The 26,032-nt window shown below is 41.8% G+C and overlaps 1 protein-coding gene across 1 annotated transcript; it reads right to left on the bottom strand.

The window, feature by feature from the left end:
• Window positions 1-19,908: 19,908 nt before the first annotated feature.
• Window positions 19,909-23,170, bottom strand: LOC148011505 (laccase-4-like). The gene is made up of 6 exons (XM_087670016.1): window positions 22,758-23,170; window positions 22,497-22,654; window positions 22,116-22,363; window positions 21,827-21,955; window positions 20,765-21,724; window positions 19,909-20,350 (listed from the first exon to the last, which is right to left on the bottom strand). Exons 1-6 carry the CDS (start codon window positions 22,887-22,889, stop codon window positions 20,220-20,222), a joined length of 1,758 nt encoding a protein of 585 aa, XP_087526142.1. The 5' UTR covers window positions 22,890-23,170; the 3' UTR covers window positions 19,909-20,219.
• Between the last annotated feature and the right edge of the window lie 2,862 nt (window positions 23,171-26,032).

Genomic DNA, 26,032 nt, shown 5'->3' with positions numbered 1-26,032 from the left:
ATTCCACATAAAAGAAATGCTTTAAGCACGCTTAACTCCATAGGAAGAATGCATTTACGCTTGTCATTAAATTCATGTAGTAAAGATAAAAGTACATTTGAGAAATTATCTCCTTGAATGATGGACAAAGGTTGGTGTATGTCATGCAATTGGATTGTTTGCATTTCCAAAGTTGTGAACATAAATTACTTGTCCGTCTTAGGAGCTTAGTTGCATGTTGCTTTTTTGTGCATTTTGAAAGTAACAAGCCTAAATGCATATTTCTTAGAGTTAAAAGTTGAAATTGTTAAGTGCATCCTTGATTGGCCATGAAAGAACAAGCGTATCTTGCATTTAGTTAATAACTTCCTTCTTGTGACTCGCATGGAAAGAATTGTTAACGTCCGTTGCACGACATGAAAATGAAACCATGGACATTGCATGTTGCATGCGAGGATCTTGTGGAATGGATTAAGGTTGCATGGTACATATTCGTCTTGCATAAACTTCATTAACGATGTTGTATCTAGAAAAGGGTTGCATGTTACATATTCGTCATGCGTAAATTTCATTCATCAAAGTTGCATTTAGAAAAGGTTGCATGGATTATCAAAGCATGAAATTCAATTGCATTGAACGAAAGGTTGTAGGCATAATTCCTTGATGTAAATCTTTGTAGGTTTTATGCAAGTTATCCTCAAAATTGTCATACATTTTGACTTTAGCATTTAAAAGATAGGGTTATTGCAAACCTTATGGTGCATAGAGGTAATGAATCGCATAATGTGATGTCTTGCAACTATTTACACCTTTAGAACAAGTTTAGCATCTCCAAGAAGAGATCGTTACTTGTGGCAAGACAAGTAAATTGATTTGGCTAGATCACTTGTAAGGGTATAACCCTCAAGGGATTCGTATAGGCATAACTAGTCGATACGATGAACACCTTAAGTGCTAGCTAGGGCTTAGCACGTTAGAAATTCTGCCTAGTATTGTACTTGGATGCCAAGTCGAGTCCCTCAAACCCAAAGGTCCTACCCACACTCACGGAATGTTTGGGTTAATTGGACACCCATGCAAACAATGATCTAGGGTTTCTACCCTAAGGATTGATCGACCTAATGCCAAAACTCAGATTGAGTTTGGAAACCCTAGGACCGAACGCTGTCGGTCTAGTACAATTAGGGTTGGGTTGGGTAAGAAGACACCGCAAACCCTACATCTTGACTAAACATAATTCCTTGACCAGGAAACCCCGTTCAATGGGTGAAATGATCCCATGAGTTAGGTGCAACACTTGTGCAACAAGTTGCAACGTCGCATGGCTTTGTGGTTTAACCACAAGATAAATTTGCTACTCCTTGGAATAAGGTTGGTAGGTTCTAGTGCAAGTCTAACTTGCAAGAGGATGAGTAGACATCCTGCTACATCACCGTTCGTGGGCTGATTTTCCAAGCTAAGGGAAGTTATGTATTTTACCCGGTAAGCAAAGGATCAATCAAGTTAGAGCCACATGGTCGCCAGGATTTACTGTCTTAACTTAAGAAACCTAAGGTGTAGATTAATTTGGGTTGATAGGGTATGACCTAACCCAAGGAAAAAAGGGTAAACAAACAAACCCTTGGGGATCTTGCCAAGTCGCAATTGATCTCGGATCGAATGCTGGATGCATTTAGAGATAAGGATTCACTCCTTAGCATTTGTCCAAATAAACGACCACTGGATTGATTGTATTTGTAACAGTTTAGGAGCACTGTTTGCATTGTTTGCTCAAGGAACTAAAGATGGAAAGATAATTAATGCGTCATGTTGAAGGCCTGAAGGGAGAGGCAGCATCAGTTACCCTCGACTGTCTGTCTAACCCTAACCAAGGGGGTTGTTATAGCCGCGCCGGGAATGTGGACCAAACATATCGTGAGAGGTCTCTCCGTTGGGCACTACTTGGAGCAAGAGGACGCTTGGGTGCCAAGGGGGGCTCTGGTCATAAATCCCTTGCCTTTTGGGCCCTGCACAAGAGGTCGGTGTGACTTAGGATTGGATTTCGAGGCTCGCATACTAGTGTATGGGCGGAATCTTCGATTAGTAATCCCTATGGATTGCTGGATTGCCTTCAGGTGGATTATGGATTGCCTTCGCGCAGATTATGGATTAGCCTTCGGGTTGGATGTATTCCAAAGATAAATAAGATCAATTGATGTAAAGGAACTTGTTTGAAACTATTTTTCTATGTCAAGTGCTAAGATTATGTGAAGAACGTGGTGTCTAATTGGCTAATTAAGGAATCTGTTTTTGCGTGTCCAACTAATTGTGGTAGGTAATTAGACAACTAAAACAACCTTGAGGAAAGTGCAGTGGCTGTGGCCATGGGTCCATCCTATGGATGGGTGGTCTAGGTTGGCCGGGAACTTTTCTCAAGCAAAATGGACAACAGGAAACTTTTCTCGAAGGAAATGAACAGAAAGCAATGTTGACCTAGAGTTTAGGTTACTAGAATCTTAATTTATGTTGTTTTAGGGGAACGGAATGGGACTATGCCTTATGGGTAGAGAGGTCGAGCTTTGCATCCCTCTCGTTTTCCATTCTCCTTGAACCAAGTACAGCATGAATCCGCTTCGACCCCGATGTTTCTGCGTAAAGTAGTTTACCTGGGGTTCGACGCTAGTTACTCTCTAGGAACTTGACCATTAGGGAAACCCTGTTTCAGGTCAGTTCTAAGTGGGAACGACCAGAATACTTCCGCTACGTGGAAGACTCGAAAAGACCTAGATCGCAAACCCTATAAAATTCCATGGGAGTGCCGGCGGAGCTTTCTAGACCCTCTTTCCGATGGGCTGCTAAGACGTGTCCTACAAGTGAACAGGTGAACACGTTACAATCCTGCATGAAAATGTAGTATTTTATACAAACGTAAAGGGACTGAGACTATTATTGAATAAGTTAATGCCACATGATCCCCTTGTGAAGTGGTTGATCAATTTGCAAGAGTTTAACTATGAAATTACAAATAAGGTACCAAAGTTGTAGAGCATCAATGTGTCATGCTTGAGAAGGTTCCATTTATCTTGGAAGAGTGTCATGACTCCGCTTGTGGAGGGCACTTTGCTAGGTAGTTGACTGCATAAAAAAGCTTTGAGAGTTAGATATTAGTGGCCATCCATTTTCCAAGATGCATTTGCATATGTCAAGAGATGTGATACATGTTAGAGATATGACAATAGGGAGAATAGAAAGCATCCATTGACTCCTATTATGGCTATACTACCATTTGAGAAGTCAATTCTTATAGAGAATTGTTTGATTTTGTTAGGTCAAGAGGGCCATTTATTCTATAGTGAATTGATTTATCTTATTAGGCTAAGAGGGCCATTTGTTTCTTTGGTGGGGGTGGAGTTAATGCGTTTTATTTTAGTGCTATACTAAATAGATTCGATGGAGTCCTTAGAGGAAGTCTCTTGCTATGCAGAAGATTTGGTCAATTTGAGGTAATATCCTTCCTTTATGAGTTCTTTCCTTTTATGCTATAAATGTATATGTATATGGGATATTTTTCTTTTGTTGGAGACCAACATTCAACGCATGAAGTCCTAGGGCTAGGCTAGGTGTGTTTGGGGAGGTTTAAGCAGTTCTATGTGCCTTCTGCAAAGACATTATTAGGCGCTCTAAGAGCTATTTTTAAGGGTAGTCCTAGTGACCCTATTTTGCTAGCCTACTAGACATCTATTTCTAGGAATCCATGTTAGTGTGAGACAAATAGGAAATCTTGCCAAATAAAATAGAAAAATCAATGAATATATTTGAAATATATAAGATAAAGAGGTGTGCAAAAAGAGATTCTAATCCCCAAAATAAGAAAATAAAGAAAGAAAATTTCCAAAAAGCTAATGTTCATCACCTTACAAAGGCCTCCTAGGTTCCTGGGGATAAGTGAGACTTGGAGCCAATACGTTACCTTCATAGGGGTGACATTTAGCCTAAAAATAAATAAGGATGGTTGGAGCAAAAATAAAAGTGAGTGGAAGGAAAAAGATTATGTCACCTTGCAAGAGTTGTGGGTAGGTTCTTGGGTACCGATAGACTGTACCTGAGAGACTGATGCCTTGTTCTCCTTGGATCACAATACACTTAGCTTCCTCCTTTTTACACACTCAAGTATAAAAAAATAAATAAAAATGTGGTAAAATGAAAAAATATATGATTTTTCAATAGCTAAGATTATAGGAGTCTTTTCCTAGTAGGAGTTCTTTGTCTAGTTATCTTAGATTAGGTAGGCAAGTTAGACCACCAATTAGGATGATCTTTTTTATAGCTCTTTTTTGTTGGTCCATATCGGAGCTGTTGGTTAGCAACTGGCTATGGATCTTTGTTTGACTATGCTAGGCCTATTCCTCATGAAATTAATGCCTTAATTTTATTAGGGGATAGGGTGACGGTTGTGTTCTATGCTTTGTTGTGTATTTTTATTTGAAGCAGCTTGATGCTCTTTATGGTTTATGTTTGTGTAGATCAATTCATGAGTTTGATGGGTTGAATCACCATGTCATGTGGTCGCCAATGAAAGCTAAATTTTAGAGCTGAGTTTAAAGCACAAAAGTAACCTCCTCAGAGCCATAAAAGATGCATTCAAGGAGTTGGAGTTTTTCTAAATGCAATTTGATGCTAGGAATCCAACAGAAATATCTATTTATTGATCAAAGTCCATTTGACCCCCCATTTAACGAGTGTAAGGTTTGGTGTTATAAAGAAGCTACTTAATACAAGAGCCGAAAAGTAAGTGACAAGAGCTAAGTAAAAAGTCGTTTGTCCATTTGGATCATGAATTTGAGGTCATTTGCCCCTTCGTTTGGATCAAAACCACTTGTAGGATAGTGTGAATACGAAAAGGTTGAATTGGCTTTTTTAAGGTTGAAATGGTTAATGTAGATTAAGAAGAGGCAAACTTCAAGAAACATTACGAGATGTACGGGAGGGTGCCATTTCTTTTAGCAACTTCTCAATCCATTAAAAATTTAGTTTTTTTACTTGTTCCAATCAGGCTTCATGCTCTTTGCCATGGATTCCCAAAATTATTTGCTCCCCATCATGAAAAACAATAAGCAATTTGATGCATTGAATGAAAAGATAGAAATTTAGTCTTTCTCTCTCCTCTTTCTCCTTGCCATAAACGTGGTATATATGGACTAAGAGGATGAGGGAAAATGGATGCCAATTCATAACGAGATGTGAGTGATGAATGAAAGAAAAGCAAAAGAGCATCAAAAACTATAAAAGAGCATTAACAACTTCTCTTTTTTGAAATACGATGCATGCATATGTGGATTCTAGCTTAAGCGTCTTTTATTGACAAGTGTAATGTCAATGGCTGGGGGTGAGTAATGTATGCATGTGTGCGTGCCTTCTGTCACGTGTGCATGTGTGGAAAGTTGATATGTCTGCATACTAGCACTATCACAAAAGTGTTCACTATGAGTACAATCTTAAAAGATGGAGAAAAAGATGATAATACGATTATCTACAAGTGATAGATGCACTGGAATGTAGACACGATATTAGTGATATCGATGCCTCCTCCACCTCATCGTGTGAGAATGATAGTAGTGAGAGTGATGCACCCTCAACCTCATCACACAATGTCCATAGTGCTAATGTTGGTGTAGATTTCTATGTTGAAGAAAAGCTAGAGAGAGAGAGAGAGAGAGAGAGAGAGAGAGGCTACAACATTCATGATATGAGCATACTTTCGTCAACCATTAAATTGACATATCTATCTGGTTAAACTTTCCCATGTCTTTCAATGGGGTGTAAGGTCAAAAAAGGAGAGTGGAGACCATACTTCTAGAGAAATGTCCATGTCTTTCAATGTGGTGCATGGGCTAGAAAGGAGAATTGAGTCCACACCTAGCAATGCTTGAGAAAAATATTATTGAGAAATGTACACGAATCCGATTGGACTTTTTTCAACAGACAAATAATTTAGATAATCTTTTAAAAAATTTGCAAACTAAAATCATTTTAAGCTCAAGTCTAATAGGAAATCCTCAAAGATAAATGGCTTTGATATAAACTAAGATCCCACTCTCATGAACCATGCTCTAGAGTTTATATGACCTTCCTAGAAGATGGATAAATGTCCTAGTGGTTGTAGAGCTAGCCTACGTAGTTTAATCCAAAACATGTAACATGTCCTCTTAGTATCATCTAGGACACGTCTTAGCAGTCCATCGGAAAGGATGTCTAGAAAGCTCTGCCCGGCACTCCCATGGAATGTTATGGGATTTGCGATCTAGGTCTTCCCGTGTCTGCCACGTAGCGGAAGTATCCTGGCCGTTCCCACTTAGGATCGACCGGAATTAGGATTTTCCTAACTGGTCATTAACTAACAGCAACTAGCGTCGGACCCGAGCAAACTACTTTACGCAAAAACGCCTGATCCGAAGCAAATTCACGCTACACTTGTTTCAAGGAGAATGGGAAACGAGAGGGATGCAAAGCTCAACCTCTCTACCATAAGGCATAGTCCCATTTCGTTCCCCTAAAACAGCATAAATCGGGTAAGACATAATAACTCTAGGTCATTGCTTTTGTTATTCGTTTTCTTTAACGATCATCTTGTTGTTCTTTGAGAAAAGTTCGTGGCTAATCGGGACCACCCAACCGTAGGACGGACCCATGGCCCATCCTCCGCACTTTCCTCGGTTTGTTTTTATTTATGTAATTATCTAACACATTGATTTGACATATAACAATCAGCTTCTTTAATTAAACCATTAAGCACTGGTTCCTTCACGTAATCTTATCACGTGACATAGAGAAACAATATCAAGCAAGTTCTTTATTAACATTTCATCAATTTATCTTTGAAATACAATGAGTTCTGCCCGTAGGCTTGTCCATAATCTGCCCGAAGGCTATCCAATAATCCGCAGGGATCACTATTCCAAGCTTTCGCCCGTAAACAAGTATGCGGGCCTCGAGATCCAATCGCGAGTCACGTTAGCCTCTAGCGCAAGACCCGGAAGGCGAGGGATTTACGGCCAGAGCCCCCTGGCACCCAAGCGTCCTCGTGCTCCAAGTAGAGCTCAACGGAGAGATCTCTCGCGGTGGGTTCAGTCCATGCTCCCGATGTTGTCAACAACCCCCTTGGTTAGGGTTAAGTAGGCAGTTGGGGGTAACTGAAACTGCCTCTCCCTTCAGGCCTTTAACCTGAAGTATAGGTATTCATTTAATTTGTAATTCATAATTCAAACAAATCTCTAAAATCTCTAGCAACCACAAACATTTCCATTAATCAACCGTGTTGTTTGGCAAACTGCTAAGGAAGTGTTCTTTCCTTTTGAGTGTATCAGCACTCGTTCCCAAGGTTTCTTGTAAATTGGTAAGATCCTTTACATTCCAGTGTAGGGCGTACCTTATTAACCCAACTTGGTCAACCCTAAATTTCCTTAGATACTCTAGTTTTCGATTTATAACTTTTCTTATTTAGAAGGATATCCAAAAACACGTCCTTTTGCAAGATAACTTGCGTGGGGATCTGCCATCCTTATTGAGGGTATTTACCCTTTCTCCTTGTGAATCAATCACAAGACTAAGTGATTTCGTACTTGCTACGCAAGTCCTGCGATGGAATAATTTGTTTTAGATCCTTTAAGCTTACGTATGTCGGACCTAGGTCTCTTTTTAAGAACCTGAGGGACATACCCTAGGAAAGTAGTTAAGTGCTTAAGGTATAAATGTTTTCTTGGTCTTTAAATCATTTCCAAGGCATATTTTTTCGCGGGCATGGTATTTCTAAGTTTAGATTGGTTTGGTTATCTTTTGGAAGGTAATATTGATCACCTCATCATGGTTTTGTTATCCTTGTGACAATTGATTTTTGAGTCGGTACAATTCAATTTAATCTTCCTTTTTTTCCTTGCAGACGAACTCATGCAATTAACAATCATTTCCCTTGCTAAGATGTGCAATTAGCAATGATGACTTCCTAGTAATTTGAGCAATGAAAAGAACCTTTCATGAATTTAATCATTTACAATGATTCGTTGCAAAAAGGAAATAGGACTAATGGTGCAAGATACAATTTCTATACCTTCAGGTTATAACTGAAATATACTACTATAGTAAATAGATAATCTTGCTCGTAATTTATCATGCATGATGCTATTCAAAGGAAACTATGTTCTATACATTATCATTCATTCAAATAAGCTAAACTCCTTCATTACAAATAACTCGGACAAATATATCCTATCCCTAACAATTTCTCTTTGCATGATTGACTTAAAACCAAATTAAAGCCAAGAAGAAAAACGTGGTTTTGGGGTGAGATATCCACATGGATACCGGGAGATGAACCTCCCGTAGCTACTCCTTGGATTTTCTTAGGTGGCATCGTGGTTCGAATGTGAAGGTACCTTTTATTATTTCTTCTTGAATTTCTCCACCTCTCTTTCGAGGCAAGGTGTCGTTAAAATAGTTGATCATGAGAAGAAATGATAGGACCTTTAGATTTTTAGATTCTTCGGAGAGGAAAAGATTAACAAAGCCTAAGAAGGTCCTATAGGGTCTATACTTGGCAAAAAGTTTATGGGTGAGTGTGGTTTTGCAACCACATGAACCCTTGGAGAACTTTGGCTTGGGGTAAAATGTATAGAAGGAAATTATTCTCTTTCCTTGCACCTCCTCTACTTTTTCTTTCATTTTTACCCTTCTACCTCCCTCTATTCCTTCTCTACTCTTCCTCTTTTACTCCTCTCTTACTCTTCTTTATCTTTTCCTCACCCTCTACTTCTTTCACACTACTCCTTTCTCCTTCACTCCTCTCTACTTCCCTTCCTTATCCTCCACTTCCCTTCCTTATCTTTTATGTTTTCCCCACTCTTCCCCCTTCACTCCACTCCTTCTTTTCTTTATCTTTTTCCCACTCTTCCTCTTTTACTCCACTCCTTCTTTTCACTCCCTTTACTTTCCCTCTTTTACTCTTCCTCACGGGCTACTTCCTCACGGGATAACATTCGAGGCCCATGATGATGGTTTGGATTTGGGGTCCAGGGGGGGAAAGAAAGAAGCTTAGGGGATTGTGAAAAAAAGAAAGAGTTATGGGGGGGGGGGGGGGGGGGAAGTGAAAAGGTTAAAAGGGTTATAAGGGGGATGAAAGGGTTAAAAGGTTATAAGGGGGGTGAAGGGTTAAAAGGTTATAAGGGGGGTGAAAGGGTTAAAAGGTTATAAGGGGGGTGAAAGGGGGCTTGTTTAGCCCCCCCCCCCCCCCTTAGGAAGCTTCCACTTCCTATCATGTGGAAAGGGGTGGAAAGAACTACACGGCAGTGATGACTGATGTGCTGGCAGTTAGGGCGGATTGCAGCAGCAGCTCTTCGGCAGCTCTAGCGGCAGATCCTCCTCATCAATCCCTCCTCCCTCACGGTCAAGGGCAGCGATAGCAGATGCTTAGCTTACTTCTTCAGCAAGTAGTGCATAACGGCCTCTCCCTCCTCGATTCTTACCCTCAATTTATAGGGGGAGGGGAGGGAATCCTCCCCTCCTTACCTGTCAGGCTGCATGGCAAGGGAGCCAAGCAAGCTCTAGCGAGGAGCTTGCTGGCTCCTCCATCCTCCCTCACACACGCCAGCATTAAACATCGCCGTGGGGTGGAAAAAAAAATTATTTTTATTATATTTAATATGTTACATTCTCTCCCCCAGAAGAATCGAGATGTCCTCATCTCGAGATAAACTGGGGATATTGATGGTTGAGAGTGCTTTCATCCACCTAGGTGGCATCCTCTTCAGGATAATCTTTCCACCCGACGAGGCATTCTCTCAAGGTTCTAGATCTTAACTGTCTCTCCCTAATATCTAAGATCCTCTCTGGCCTTAGTTCAAGGACTCCTTGACTAGGCATTACAATTTGTTGGTCATCAAGTACATGGTTAGGGATGGGTACATATTTTTGCAATAGGCTAATATGGAATACATTGTGAACCTTTAGGTTCTTAGGGAGTTGCAATCTATAAGCATTGGGTCCTAGGCATTTGAGGATTTTGTACGGCCCACAATACCTTGGACTTAGCTTCTTGCACTCTCCTAGGGATAGAGAACTCTTTTTAGGGCATACACAAATGAAGACCATGTCTCCTTCTTCAAAGACTCTTTGTTGGCATTTCAAATCTGCGTATGCCTTTTTTCTATCCTTGGCCGCTTGTATGTCTTGTCTTATTGACTTTATTTGGTCATCCATGTCTTCCAACATCTGCCTTGATGCTTCAACCCTTAGGATTGGATCAGAAAAGTTTAGAGGATTTCGACAATCATGACCATACAATGCTTGGAAAGAAGTCATCAGAATACTCTGCTAGTAAGAAGCATTGTAGGCAAACTCTACCAAAGGCATGTATTGACTCCACTTCCTAGGTTCTCGAGAGCACTATGCCTAAGCATATCCTCGATGACTTGATTTACTCACTCTGTTTGGCCATCCGTTTGGGGATGGTAGACGGTGCTAAAACAGAGTTGAGTCCCAATAGTTTCAAAGATAGCTCTCCAGAAGTGTGATGTGAAGAGAGAATCTCGATCACTGATGATTCTTCTGGGTAAACCATGTAGCTTGAATATCTATTTGATAAACAATCTTGCAATGTCGGAGGCTTTATAGTTTGTCTTTACTAGAATCAGGTGTGCAACCTTGGTAAGCATGTCAACCACAACCATAATGGAATTGTATCCTCCCTGGACTTGGGGTAAGCCTACAACAAAATCCATACTGATGAATTCCCATTTCATTTGAGGAATGTCAAGGGGTTGCAGTTTCCTTGGCATCATGACATGTTTGGCTTTGATACGTTGGCAAGACAAACACTCAGTGACATATTTGAGAATGTCACCTTTAAGCCTCTCCCAATGGTAGCTTTTTCTAACTGCATTAAGAGTCTTAGCATAGCCAAGATGTTCTGCGAAGGGGGAATCATGAGCTTCCCATATTATCTTTTGCTTAAGTGACTGGCTTGTTGGTATACACATGATTCTGCTCCTTGGTAGATATTTCCTTTAGCATTGTTTGGTAGGCCAAATCATGGTATGCTTCCACTCTAGCTAGTTCAAGTATAGGGTTGTTTGGCATAGATACTTTTGTAGCCAGAGATCTAGTTGTTGATGGATTCTGCAAGATTAGGGAATTTAGGAATGCCTTGCAACTGAGTGCATCGGCAACTACATTCTCCTTCCCTGGTCGGTACTTGATTTCAAAATCATATTCCTTCAATACTTCAATCCACCGACGTTGCCTCATGTTAAGCTCGTTCTGGGTAAAAATCCATTTGAGACTCTTATGATCGGTTACTAGAGTAAACTTGTTGCCCAACAGGTAGTGTCTCCAAAGCTTTAGAGCATGGATGACAACTAGTAATTCCAGATCATGCGTGGCATAATTCTTTTCGTGACTCTTCAATTTTCTTGAAGAGTATGCTACTAGATGACCTTCCTGCATAAGTACACACCCCAAGGAAAGAATGCTAGCATCAGTTACTACCTCGAACTCCTTATTGAGGTCAAGAAGTTTTAGAATAGGTGCTGATGCCAAACTTTGCTTCAATTTGTCGAAGCTATTTTGTTTGGAAGTTGACCATGTAATGGAAGTCTGCTTCTTTAGTAAGTCTGTAAGAGGTGCTGCAATCAAAGCATAGTTTCTTTATGAAGACCCTATACCATCTTGTCAATCCAAGAAAGCTGTGTATTTCTTTGACAGATATTGGCGTTGGCCATTCAAGCACATCTCTGACCTTGGCTGGGTCTACTGATATTCCTTCTGATGATACTATGAATCCCAAATATTCAATCTGACGCTTGAAGAATGCACACTTCTTCATTTTTGCATACAGCTTATGTGACCTCATTGTCTCAAGGACAATCCGAAGTTGAGGTTCATGATCTTCTTCCTATTTAGAATAGACTAAAGTGTCATGTAAGAAGACAAGCATGAAATCATCAAGATATGGCCTAAAAATGTCTTGCATTAATCTATTGAAGGTAGCAGGTGCATTCGTAAGCCCGAATGACATAACCAGGAACTCAGAGTGCCCATATCTTGTATTGAAGGTCGTCTTTGAAATATCTTCTTCTTTGATCCTTATCTGATAGTAACCTGACCTGAGATCAATCTTGGAGAAGATCTTTGCACCCTGAAGACGATCAAGAAGCTCATCTATTCTAGAAATAGATACTTGTTCTTGACTGTTGATTGATTCAACCCTCGGTAATCAATACATAGTCAAAGTGTCCCATCTTTCTTCATCTGGAATAGTAATGGAGCTCCCCACGATGAATTGCTAGGCCGGATGTAGCCCTAATCTAACAGTTGCTTGAGTTGTTCCTTCAACTCTATTGCTTCTGGTATGGACATTCTATAAGGTCTCTTTGCAATTGGCATAGCTCTAGGTACTAATCTAATCTCATGATCTACTTCTCTTTGAGGTGGAAGTTTAGTCAATTCTTCAGGGAATATGTCAGCGTATTCCTTTAGCCAAGTAGGTCCTTCATGAGGCTCTTGCTTTTGATCTAACTTATTGAGTTTGATTAGGTAAACGGGTAATCCTTTTCTGACTCCTTTTATGATCCGAGATACTTTGGTCAATTGGATTCTTGGCACTCCTGCCTTACCTTGAGTTGTGACAAATTCCCTTTCAGAGTTTCGAAAGGAAACTTGACCCTTTCCACAGTGAATGTGGGCGTTGTTGGGCTTAAGCCAATCCATCCCAAGTAGACACTCATGGATACCTAAATTCATGACTCTGAATATGACTGAAGTCTTTTTTCCTCCCAAAAAGAATTCCACCTTAGCAGTTTGCCTGGTACAAGTTACTTCACGACCATTTGACAATTCCACAAGCAAAGTAGGTGCTTCTACTGTGGCTATTCCTAATCTTTTTGCACATGCTGGTGAGATAAAGGAATGGGTACTGTCACAATCAATCAAGGTTTTGAAACCTTTACCTTGATAGTCCGACGATTTCTGAATCACCGAGAACTGGCGATTCGGCCCTTTCTTGTGTAGAGCAGCGTGGACTGTCGCTCTTTCGCACTCTGCTTCCATGGTCGGATCTTCTTCTTTCCCTCCTTCCCACATTTGCCTATTGGCAATGCAGGCGATTCTTCCTTTTCCTTAGGTAGCGGCTCCTTGACCACAGCCTGCTCCTTGGAAAGGCATTTGGCGATGTCCTCCGTTGAGCTTGGGACATTGCCTCTTGAAGTGACCGGGTTCGTTGCAGTGGAAACAACAGAGGTTTTGGTCATTACTTTGAGTAGGAACAAAGTTGTTGACATTATTTGTCCTTGCTTTCTTTCTTTGTCCCTGATTATGCCCTTGAACTCTCTTCATTTGAGGTCTGAATGCTCCTCTGTTCGGGTCACTATAAGACCAAGTTTTGTTAACCCTTGGTCTAGATTGCACCTCCTGAATTATAGGCGCCACTTGAATGAGTGCATCCTGAAGATCTGATGGACGCATAGATTCGAGACGGGTATTTACTAGTGGATTTAAGCCCGCACAAAATTTGGACACTTGCTACGTCATGTCCATCTATGGCGCATACTTTAAAAGTGAGACGAATTTAGAGTACTATGCGTCAAGAGTGAGCCCTAGCTGTTTTAGCTCGTAGAACTCATTCATTTTCTGCGTGCAATATGCAGGTGGTAAGTATCTTCCCTGCACGCCTTTCTTGAGCTTCTCCCAGGTAACGGATCCCTCTGAAATCCCTTGATCCCTACACCATTGCTTCCACCAAAGTCTAGCTTTGCTAGTGAGCTTTAACTTGGCGAGCATAGCCTAATTAGTAGGTGCAGTACCAGCTGATTCGAAGTAATCCTCCATGGATTCAATCCAAATTTCAGCATCAGCCTGGACGAATCTACCTCTCCCGTCAAACTCAGGTGGCTTTATCTACTTGAGGAGAAACTTCTTCTCTTGGATCACAGCAGTACTTGATGTAGGAGGTGAATTTGGAACCTGTACCTGGGGTTGTGCCTGGATAAAGGTTTTCTTAACGTTATTATATGATAATCGACGTTAGCTTATCTTTCATTTTTAGTTCAGCCATCTCGTAAAGAATGTAGCTACTTAACTTCTTAACAACTCTTATGCACAGCCAGATATTGATTAAAAAAAGTCTTTATTTTTATTTACATGGGCATAGCCGTTTTGAATACAACGTTTCATGTAATGATAAGCCAATCGTTACATTCAGTTTGGGGAGAATAACATTGTATTGCATTTGTCTACTGGAACTATGTAATAGTAGGGTTTTGGGTCATGGATCTTTAGGAATCAATAATTCATTGGAAGTTCAAGATACCCTTTCCATTGGAATCCATACTTCTCATGGCAGCCCAACACTTTAATCCTATCGGTTGGAATTACATGGTTTACTTCCTCATATGCATATGAGTTCATCTCAACCCTCCGACTTCGGATATGTAGAGTTGAATTTATGTGAGCTTCCACAAAAACGAATAGCTTCACAACCTTCAAGTCTTCCAACCACTTGATCCTCTTTAGGTTGGTCTGTAGATAAGCAAACCGGTGGGCGGCTATATAGTAGATTCCTAAAGACCCTGTCTATCTTCGTTCTATGTATAAAGGTGATGGATTATAAATCTGCTCCAGGATGTTCATCATCCCAATTCTTTATATATAAAGCGGAGAATGCATTGCAGTTATAAACATGACCTGAAATACCAAAAACTTGTTCTACGCTTCATAATTCTGCAAGATAGCATTGAAGGTAAGAAAATGTTTGGATAGCAACAATTTCTTTACTTCATCTTATTGAGATCTCATAAAAACAATTCCATTGTTGGTCGGCTCTAATACCAACTGTAACGTGTCCTCTTAGTATCATCCAGGACACGTCTTAGCAGTATCCTGGTCATTCCATAGGATTTGCCACGTAGCGGAAGTATCCTGGTCATTCCCACTTAGGATCGACCAGAATTAGGATTTTCCTAACTGGTCATTAACTAACAGCAACTAGCGTCGGACCCGAGCGAACTATTTTACGCAGAAACGTCCGGTCTAAAGCGGATTCACGTTGCACTTGGTTCAAGGAGAATGGGAAACGAGAGGGATGCAAAGCTCAACCTCTTTGCCATAAGGCTTAGTCCCATTCTGTTCCCCTAAAATAGTGTAAATCGAGTAAGACATAACTCTAGGTCATTGCTTTAGTTATTCGTTTTCTTTGACGATCATCCTGTTGTTCTTTGAGAAAAGTTCCCGGCTAACCGGGACCACCCAACCATAGGACGGACCCATGGCCCATCCTCTGCACTTTCCTCGGTTTGTTTTTAGTTATGTAATTATCTAACACATTGATTTGACATATAACAATCAGCTTCTTTAATTAAACCATTAAGGACTGGTTCCTTCAAGTAATCTTATCACGTGACATAGAGAAACAATATCAAGCAAGTTCTTTATTAACATTTCATCAATTTATCTTTGAAATACAATGAATTCCGCTCGTAGGCTTATCCATAATCCGCCCGAAGGCTATCTAGTAATCCGCAGGGATCACTATTCCAAGCTTCCACCCGTAAACTAGTATGCGGGTCTCAAGATCCAATCTTGAGTCACGTTAGCCTCTAGCGCAAGACCCGGAAGGCGAGGGATTTATGGCCAGAGCCCCCCTGGCACCCAAGCATCCTCCTGCTCCAAGTAGAGCTCAACGAAGAGACCTCTCGCGGTGGGTTCGGTCCACGTTCCCATCGCGGTCAACAACCCCCTTGGTTAGGGTTAGGTAGGCAGTCGGGGGTAACTGAAATTGCCTCTCCCTTCAGGCCTTTAAACTAAAGTATAGATATTCATTTAATTTGTAATTCATAATTCAAACAGATCTCTAAAATCTCTAGCAAGCACAAACATTTTCATTAATCAACTGTGTTGTTTGGCAAACTGCTAAGGAAGTGTTCTTTCCTTTTGAGTGTATCAGCACACTCATTCCCAAGGTGTCTTGTAAATTGGCAAGATCCTTTACATTCCGGTGTAGGGCGTACCTTATTAACCCAACTTGGTCAACCCTAAAGTTCCTTAGATACTCTAGTTTCCGGTTTATAACTTTTCTTATTTAGAAGGATATCCAAAAATACGTCCTTTTGCAAGATAACTTGCGTAGGGATTTGCCATCCTTGTTGAGGGTATTTACCCTTTGTCCTTGTGAATCAATCAGAAGACTAAATGATTTTGTACTTGCTACGCAAGTCCTGCGATGGAATAATCCGTTTTAGATCCTTTAAGCTGACGTATGTTGGACCTAGGTCTCTTTTTAAGAACTTGAGGGACATACCCTAATTCTTTATCTTTACTAATTTATTGACCCTACAATAAGGAAAGTAGTCAAGTGCTTAAGGTATAAACGTTTTCTTGGTCTTTAAATCATTTCCAAGGCATATTTTTTTGTGGGCATGGTATTTCTAAGTTTAGATTAGTTTGGTTATCTTTTGGAAGGTAATATTGATCATCTCATCATGGTTTTGTTATCCTTGTGACAATTGACTTTTCAGTCGGTACAATTCAATTTAATCTTCCTTTTTTTCCTTGCAGACGAACTCATGCAATTAACAATCATTTCCCTTGCTAAGATGTGCAATTAGCAATGATGACTTCCTAGTAATTTGAGCAATGAAAAGAACCTTTCATGAATTTAATCATTTACAATGATTCGTTGCAAAAAGGAAATAGGACTAATGGTGCAAGATACAATTTCTATACCTTCAGGTTATAACTGAAATATACTACTATAGTAAATAGATAATCTTGCTCGTAATTTATCATGCATGATGCTATTCGAAGGAAACTATGTTCTATACATTATCATTCATTCAAATAAGCTAAACTCCTTCATTACAAATAACTCGGACAAATATATCCTATCCCTAACAATTTCTCTTTGCATAATTGACTTAAAACCGAATTAAAGCCAAGAAGAAAAACCTGGTTTTGGAGTGAGATATCCACATGGATACTAGGAGATGAACCTCCCGCAGCTACTCCTTGGACTTTCTTAGGCGGCATCGTAGTTCGAATGTGAAGGTACCTTTTACTCTTTCTTCTGGAATTCCGACGTCTCTCTTTCGAGGCAAGGTGTCGTTAAAACGGTTGATCACGAGAAGGAATGATAGGACCTTTAGATTTTTAGATTCTTCGGAGAGGAAAAGATTTACAAAGCCTAAGAAGGTCCTATAGGGTCTATACTTGGCAAAAAGTTTATGGGTGAGTGTGGTTTTGCAACCACATGAACCCTTGGAGAACTTTGGCTTGGGGTAAAAGGTATAGAAGGAAATTATTCTCTTTCCTTGCACCTCCTCTACTTTTTCCTTCCTTTTTACCCTTCTACTTCCCTCTATTCGTTCTCTACTCTTTCTCTTTTACTCCTCTCTTACTCTTCTTTATCTTTTCCTCACCCTCTACTTCTTTCACACTACTCCTTTCTCCTTCACTCTTCCCCCTTCACTCCACTCCTTCTTTTCTTTATCTTTTTCCCACTCTTCCTCTTTTACTCCACTCCTTCTTTTCACTCCCTCTACTTTCCCTCTTTTACTCTTCCTCACGGGCTACTTCTTCCTCACAGGACAACATCCGGGGCCCATGATGATGGTTAGGATTTGGGATCCGGGGGGGAAAAGAAAGAAGCTTAGGGGGTTGTGAAAAAAAGAAAGAGTTATGAAGGGGGGGGGGGGGGGGCGGGGAAGTGAAAAGGTTAAAAGGGTTATAAGGGGGATGAAAGGGTTAAAAGGTTATAAGGGGGGTGAAGGGTTAAAAGGTTATAAGGGGGGTGAAATGGTTAAAAGGTTATAAGGGGGTTGAAAGGGAGCTTGTTTAGCCCCCCCCTTAGGAAGCTTCCACTTCCTATCATGTGACAAGGGGGGGAAAGAACTACATGGCAGCGACGACTGATGTGCTGGCCGTCAGGGTGGACTATAGCAGCAGCTCTTCGGCAGCTCTAGCGGAAGATCCTCCTCATCAATCCCTCCTCCCTCACAGTCAAGGGCAGCGATAACAGATGCTTAGCTTACTTCTTGAGTGGGTAGTGCATAATGGCCTCTCCCTCCACGATTCTTACCCTCAATTTATAGGGGGAAGGGAGGAAATCCTCCCCCCCTTACCTGTCAGGCTGCATGGCGAGGGAGCCAAGCAAGCTCCAGCGAGGAGCTTGCTGGCTCCTCCATCCTCCCTCACACACACCAGCATTAAACACCGCCGTGGGGCGGGAAAAAAAATTCATTTTTTTATATTTAATATGTTACAAAACAGGATCTTCTATCTCTTGTTCGTTACAATCCAAACATTTGAAAACCTATGGGTGTCATGAGAATGTACATTAAAGACCATCCTACCTCTTGCTTGTTACAATCCCAACATTCTAGAACTTCATAAGTTGAAGGGTATTTTCCAAGGAAAAGTTAGGAGCTACTTACAATAAAGTGGCTATTTGAGAGGCTCTTTGGGAAGCTCAAGGCTTATAATTGAACCATGTTGAAAAGAACATCCCTTCTATCATTTAACGTCCAACTTAAAATTGCAATTTGCCAAGTATACATAATTTGCTTAATTAAAAAAAAGATGTTTAATTCATTTAATGTCTTATATATTCATTGTTCTCACCAACCTAGTTAATGAAACCAAGTCCTTATTCTAATTCACATTAGAATAAATTTTGTTAGAATTTCCCTTTAGGGCATATGCTTATATAATGGTGCAATGGCAAGGTGGTATAGGTCCTTAGGGAAGTTACTATATGTATATCCTCTACATCACGTGCATTCAAGGCCTATTTATAAATATCCTTATCTATGAATTTTTTCTAAATAAAATATAACCCTTTTCTATACAATCTGTAAATAAATCCTTTATATTATACACTTCTGTATGTAAAAAATGTATAAAAATGGTATTTTAAAAATACCTTATTTTGAACCCACATGATGCACACATATATTCATGAGTAATTTACCCACGTGTAGGTCCCAAGAAAAGTACCCCTATTGTTTAACTTCATGATTTTTGAGAAATAAAAGTTTATTTTTAGAAAATTAAAGAAAATGGGTGCTCTCTCTCTCTCTCTCTCTCTCTCTCTCTCTCTCTCTCTCTCTCTCTCTCTCTCTCTCAAAAGGGCAATACTCTTATGTGCGATAGTGTGCCCTTGTCGCTTCAAAAGTTAAGTGCATAATAAAATGGAGAAAATGTTTGTCATTTTAGAAGCTAAGTATATACTTGGTAGACATCTAAAAGTTTTGGATCTATATATGTATTCTATTCATCAACCTAGTTACAATCTACCATAGGATTAAGTCCTTTTTCTCTTACCCTATGAAAAATTTTGACATTTCAAAAGTCATGGCTTCAAAAGCATACAATCAATTTCAAGGTTGAAATTCGGGTTTTGCTAAGAGGAACCTCTAAAAAACTACACACATTTATATGAATATGCAAAATTGTTGGCCACAACCTACAACCGAGTTTAGAGTCCTCCTTCATAATTACTTCCCTCGTACCAGAGCAAAACCCAAGGCTTCATTAGTTAGCTTAACTAGGCAATAAACACATGTCGAGGAGCTCTCACGCTAATATTAGTGATATGGTTTATATGTTGCTTTTCATTTCAAAGTTTGTATGCATTTGGAATATTCATTCATTTCATTGTCAATTATTGCTTTCTAATGACAACTTGATGATCATTTGTACATGAGGGCAACATTGTATTGATATTTAATAATGAGATTTATATTGTAAGTAATAACAAACATATCATGATGATGTATTATTGTGAGACCCAAAAAATGTTTATCTCCAAAAAAAAAAAGAGAAATGCAAAACTCTTTATACTTTTGGAATCTTGTTTTCATAGGTGGCTTCTAAGAGTTGTGTTGTTTTCAAGGACCTTAAAGACCACAAAAATTTCTTCTTTGAAAGTGCATGAATGGCATTCTCTTTAAATGTCACGGTAGTTGTAGGAAGCTAATGGATAGCTTGGCAAAGCTAACATTATAGTCCCTTGAGGATGAGAAACAATAATGTTGGGTTGTATCTTAGGCTTTGCAATCCTTAGGCTCAAGAAATTCATCGGCCAAATACGTAAGATTTGGAAAGGAGAACACATGGCAGCACCAAGAGGAAATACTTGTGTGAAGCCAAAGAGGGGATGGGGAGTGAAAAGAGTGGTTATCTTTTGACTGTCAAACTATCATGGGTCGACATAAAATACACTATTAGCAAGGTGGGAGATCGGAAGGTGGTGGAATCAAGGAGTGCTCAGGCGCTGGCCCATTTTCGACAAGAAAGGCCATATCCAAGCCCAAAGCTGTGTGTAGCTCAAGGTGACAATGCATAAACCAAACTCCTGGAAGCCATTGTTTGATAATGAGTGCTCTCTCTCTCTCTCTCTCTCTGCACACATGCCCACACACACTCGCTCACTCACTCACACACACACACACACACACACACACTCTCTCTCTCTCTCTCTCTCTCTCTCTCTCTACACACACGCCTACACACATAAATACATGTGTGTGTTTTTACATTTACGCATGTATATACATACATGTTTACGCCAAATGTAGACGTGTGGATATAGATATGTATGTATGCATCCACATGGACATAGATTCGTGAATAGGTAAGTTCATACTGGCATACATACGTGTATGTGTACACATATGTGACTCTCAACGATGCTTATTAAGAGACCATCAAGCAATATTCGAGCACATGCATGGGAAGGTAAACTGTATTGCAAGAATTGCAGCAATACCTGGATTGTCGGCTCGAAACCTTAGGGCCACCCATCCGCCTTGAGGCACGCCAATGGTGTTGCGTTCTTGAGGGTCAAGGAGGTTGAAGTTGATGGGGTCGGTGGTGCTGTTGTAGTTGCCGAAGCCTTGGCCCACCACGAAGAAGTTGTAGCCGTGGAGGTGGATGGGGTGGTTCTCGGGGGCGACGACGCGGGTGTCCTGCAGCACCAGCTGGACGGAGGAGTTGAAGTGGATGTAGCTGAGGCGGGTGCCGGACTTGGCGGTCAGGCCGGCCGGCTGGGCGCCCGTGAAGTTGAACGCGGCTGTGGGGTTGTCCGGGAAGTTGGTGACGAAGACGCCGGGGGTCTTGAAGTAGTGCGCCTGCAGGAGGGCCGTCCGAGGCAGGACGAAGGAGATGTTGTTGATGGCGCCCGCCAGCTTGCCTCCCAGGGAGCAGGTCGGGCAGGGCTGGATGGCCAGCCCCACCGTGAAGAACAGGTGGCGGTCCACCGTCTGCGGCACCTTGGCCGGGAACTCCGCCGACGCCAGGCTGCGGAGGCTGGTGCTGAATCGAGCGGCGGTGGACGTGTCGTTGAGGGCCGGCATGATGGGAAGCTGCGGAGGGCTCATACTGATTATATTATTACTATTCATGGAGGAGGAGGCATCGTCGACCTTCGTGTAGGAGACGATGGCCGTGGTGGTGGTGTTGTCCAGGGTGACATTGGGGGCGATGTAGGGGCTGGCTGCCAGGTAGTAGCTGGCGCCGGGCGTCTGATCGGCGGTGAAGAGGACGTTGGTGGTCTGCCCCGGCGTGATGAGGATGCGGTCCACCTGCAGGGGCTTGGTGTACACAGCGTCCACTTCTACCACCGTCAGCTTGTGGTTGGCCAGGCTCACGAACAGCTCCCCGTTCATGGCCGCGTTGATGATGCGGAGCATGTACGTCTTGCCCGGCTTGACTCTCAGCGCGGTGGTGCCTATAATTCAATCAACATTGCACCCATTGAAGACGTTATTAGTGTTTGATGCCGTTTCCATCGACAGTGATGAATGAGGCCAATCTATGTCTGCGTAAGTACCAGCTTTGGAGCAGGGATACAGGGCTCCTGGCTGCCCATTGATGGTGTAGGCGTCGGACACGTTGGGCGCTCCTCCGGTCAGCGTCGACTGCTTGATCACAGCGTCTACGCTGGCCTTCCACCATTCGCCTGCTCGCCAGATTAATTAGCATTGATTGATTGAAAATTTCAACACAATTAGTAATTTATTGCTGAGAATGTTGCAGCTGCTAGCACTGATCCATCACGAACTATTTAGACGATGTGTATGCGACGGTGGCTGGTATAAATTACGATAGTTAATAGTTACCCAGCAGTACGGGGATCTCCTGCGCGGGGGAGGGGAAGGGGTAGGCAGTGCTGCCCTGCTTGGGGAGGATGATGAGGGCGCCGTAGACGGTGGAGCGCATCCAGGTGAGGTGGGCGTGCCACCACAGGGTGCCGCGCTGGCCGACCAGCGTGAAGTTGTAGGTGTAGGCGGTGCCGGGCTTCATGGGGCACTGCGTGATGTACCCCGGCCCATCGGCCCAGCCGGTGCGGAGCTGCCTCACGCCGTGCCTGGCCGCGGACGCAGCGGGACAGCACATTAACGTAATAACTGATTATTATCAGTGCCTCTATCCTCTGTATGAAAACTGATTCCTGATATATTGAATTCATTAACTGGCGATTCTTATAGTGAATGGATTACCAGTGGATGGTGATGTTCTTGCCCGCCGGCAGCTCGTTGGAGACTTTGATGAGCACACGGTCGCCCTCCCGCGCCACCACCGTCGGCCCCGGGAACTCGCCGTTCACGGTGGGAACGGCCTTCGTGGAGCAAAGGCGTGTCACATTCGCCATCCTCACCTGGGCAGGCAGCGATGCGATTTAAACGAATTCATCTCTAAACATTTCTAGTCGAATTGGCCTACATTTGTAATCGCCGGTGGTCGACATTATGACTGCTTACGTGGAACTCGTAGCGCCGCGTCGTCTCCCCGCGAGCCGGCTGGGTGACGTTCATCATTAGTAGCAACCAGCTGCTCATGGCGGCCGCCTGCATCAATATGATCTTTATCAGCGCATGCCGCAGCTGCACCATTTTTGCTCTCTCGCTCCACACGCGGCTGGAAGCCTGCTTTAATGGCGTCGCCCCCTTTGAATTACACACAGTTGTGTATCCGTATAATGGAGCTTGTACTTGATACTGCGGACTATTAGATCTACCTGCGCCGCTGTTTATATTGGGTCAGAATGCCAATTTCCATCAAGATTGGGACCAAGATTGGCCGCCGAGCCAGGAGAGCCACCAGCTGACCGGCGCGGCGGCCGAACGAAGGAATTCCAGTAGCGGCGGTGGTTGCAACAGCAATCGGATCAGCTGGTGGAACGTCTGTCGTCCGCTTAATGCACAAGCAAATTACTTCACGAGAATCTTTTGGTTACTGTGACAACATCGTCTCCGCAATAAGTCAACCAGCTAATAATTGTCGTCTTGTCCTTTCCTTTTGCGCTGTGGTATGGCATGATCATCCTCATTCAGCCTCGGATTAGTGCTCTAGTTAGGCCCATGGTGCCTCATTCCCATCAGGTGACCGTTCTTTGTCTCCCCACTCGCTTGGACAAGTACATCCCGCCGTCTCGCCTTTCCCTCTATCGAACAGCCTTTTACAATCGTTAGGATCTTTATCCCACTCAAGTTAGGTGTCCATGCGTTTACGACTCCAAATTTTGGGAGTTTTCAGTTTGCGCTCAACCTTTCACGAGAGTAAGACAAAACTAGTAACTTTTAGTGGACTTTTGGCCAACCCTATGCTTGTTGAGGAAGATACTCGCTTTTCCTTGCGGAGGTGAAAACACCAAAAATATCCTAAGGGGGGTTTCCTATGGTCAGTTTGAAAGGGGACATGAAAAGGCTATGGCAATTTCAAAAACACATTGCATGAATTTTGGAAGCACCTTCCCATGTTGGTGCTAGAATGACCAATGCAACATGTGATTGTGTATGTAGTAGTGGTGAGAGGGAGAAGCTAAAGGCATTCTATGACTTGTTTAGGTGATGAGGGTGAAATTACCATGTTTGTTTCTCTACTTCTACCATTTAGCAAAAAATTCACAAAGGATTTAATAGAGTTTCCTACTTTCATGGAACTCCTTCCCAACTCACCATGGGAATGCGATAGGATAGCCAATGCAGCCGGTGATGTGTGTCTAAATTTCCAATGATATTTAAATTGCAACCATGCTCTCTACTTTAAAATTCTAATGTGTGATCCACTTTCATGAGAAGACAAAGTGCAAGTTGGCTCTAGGGCATGGTTGGAGAAGTTGGTGATATGTACATACACTTTGTGTAAGCACCAAATAAGCTGATGAACAATAATAGATCCTTCATGACATAGAGAAGCGTGATGATACTGGCAAATAACTCTTCGATGAAGGCCAGAGAAGCAAAGCTCTTTGTTCTGGGCATAGGGTGTGATTTCTTACAAGTACTAAAGTGTAAGGAGCTTGCATATATGGCATTGACGGTATTGTTTACTTTGTGTGGTTAAAGTAGGAGACCTAGGCTTGGATATGCAAGGGGATGTATATATCACACCATGCACAAGTGTGTTATTTTAAGGCAATGCAAGGTGTGGAGAAGGCACAAGCAAAGAGAGCATGTCTGCACGATGCAACCAATCACATGTCTATGCTAGAAAATGCTCAAGAACGTATATGTGATGCATCATTGTTTGAAGATGCCATGGTTGCATGTCTATGCTACAATTGCATCTTTTTGGAATCTCATGTTGAAGCAAAGAAGGTGCTTTCGTATGCTAGATTGGGATGCTTTGATTGTATAGCTCAATCGAGCGCTCTATAGCTCAATCTATTCCATTTTTCAAGCGCTTTCTAATGATAGGTCACATCATATGGTTTTGAGAAACTTATGGGTATGTTATTCGAGTGCTTCCTTTTTAGTATTCAAAAAATGGGTAATTGCCAAGATCTTCAAGGAAATGTATGTAAAGCTTTGCACCATTTCTCTTATTTCTTCATTGAGATGTACATTTTGATGTAAATCAGTAGCTACTTCCATATCAAGTTATGTGAAGGCAAAAGCATCCAATGAAATGCTATGAGGACCCCAAGACTTAGACATGGTGGCAACACATTGACTCAAAGTATTGGAAGATGCTCACATATCATGGGAGGGAGCAAAAATGAAAGAGGATCATGAAAGAGAACACTATACCCAACATATATTAAAAAGAGCCCTTGTATAGTGAACACATATTTCAAAGCTTAGAAGAACAATTCCAAGCTTGTTGCATTTTCAAACATCACCCGGATGGAGTGACAACAATGTTACAACTTTATTTGAATAATTGCATTCTCTTTCAAAAAGAGTATGGAGATGTATAGATTTTCCCCAGATTTGGAATCCGTCAATGTTGTCAACCTCTTCAAGGAAATGAGGTCTCATGTAAAGTTTTGCACTACGTTGTCGTATTGCTGCGCATTCGAGGTGTGAAAACCACCCAAAAGTTGCGCGTGAGATTTGTTACTTTGTACATACTTAGACGTAGACGTTGTGCTTTGCTTTGCTTGAACATTTTGCTTTCAGTTGATTCATGTTCAATTTTACAGAAGAGACAAGCGCTGTTTGGGATTGAATCTGATATTTGGTATAAACAAATTAGAAGGAGAATGGGTTCTAGATCTGCAATGAGTATGGTTTTTTCGAGCTTCCCAAGTTGTTTGCTTATGCTGAAGATACAAATGGTATCGACAAGGGAGTTTAAGAAGACCAGTGAATTTTCATATGAACATGAGGCTTATGTGCAGCTTGCCCTTGAGCATGGAACCACTGCTTGCCAAAATCCATCAGCACTATTGCTCGTGTACTCAGCTGAGCGGACTTTACAGATCAGAAAAGTTTGTAAACTCTTAAAGCTAACCTTTGGTATGCATTCAATATGCTTACACACGCAGACTTCTGTTCTGCATCAAATTGAAGGGTTAAGCTCATGTGATGCTGAAATTGTGATTGCAACACCTGAACGACTAGATTTGAAGGCAGTTTTGATTTCAAATGTCTCTTTCATGGTCATGGGATGTTTTCTTCCGAGTGGGAACACTTTCGATTGAGGTTCTTTGGCATTACAGCCCGTGGCTACTTTGGGGCTACTTTTCCTTGGAGGGGTGCTTTTCTAGTTCTGGGAGGGAAGCTAATTTGAGGAGAAACAAAAATGAAAA

This window comes from Lygodium microphyllum, chromosome 28 (assembly GCF_053477565.2).
Source record: "Lygodium microphyllum isolate KBCC chromosome 28, Lygodium_microphyllum_v1.1.10, whole genome shotgun sequence".
NCBI lineage: Eukaryota > Viridiplantae > Streptophyta > Polypodiopsida > Schizaeales > Lygodiaceae > Lygodium > Lygodium microphyllum.
Note: the sequence above shows the minus strand (reverse complement) of the source record. Positions and strands in the feature narration are given on the sequence as shown.

Coding starts and splice junctions, on each gene's coding strand:
- LOC148011505 (XM_087670016.1), bottom strand. CDS start 22,889: ATGGTGCAGCTGCGGCATGCGCTGATAAAGATCATATTGATGCAGGCG. Junction 22,655..22,757: donor CGCGGCGCTACGAGTTCCAC/GTAAGCAGTCAT, acceptor CTGCCTGCCCAG/GTGAGGATGGCGAATGTGAC. Junction 20,351..20,764: donor GTTTCGAGCCGACAATCCAG/GTATTGCTGCAA, acceptor AATGGCTTCCAG/GAGTTTGGTTTATGCATTGT.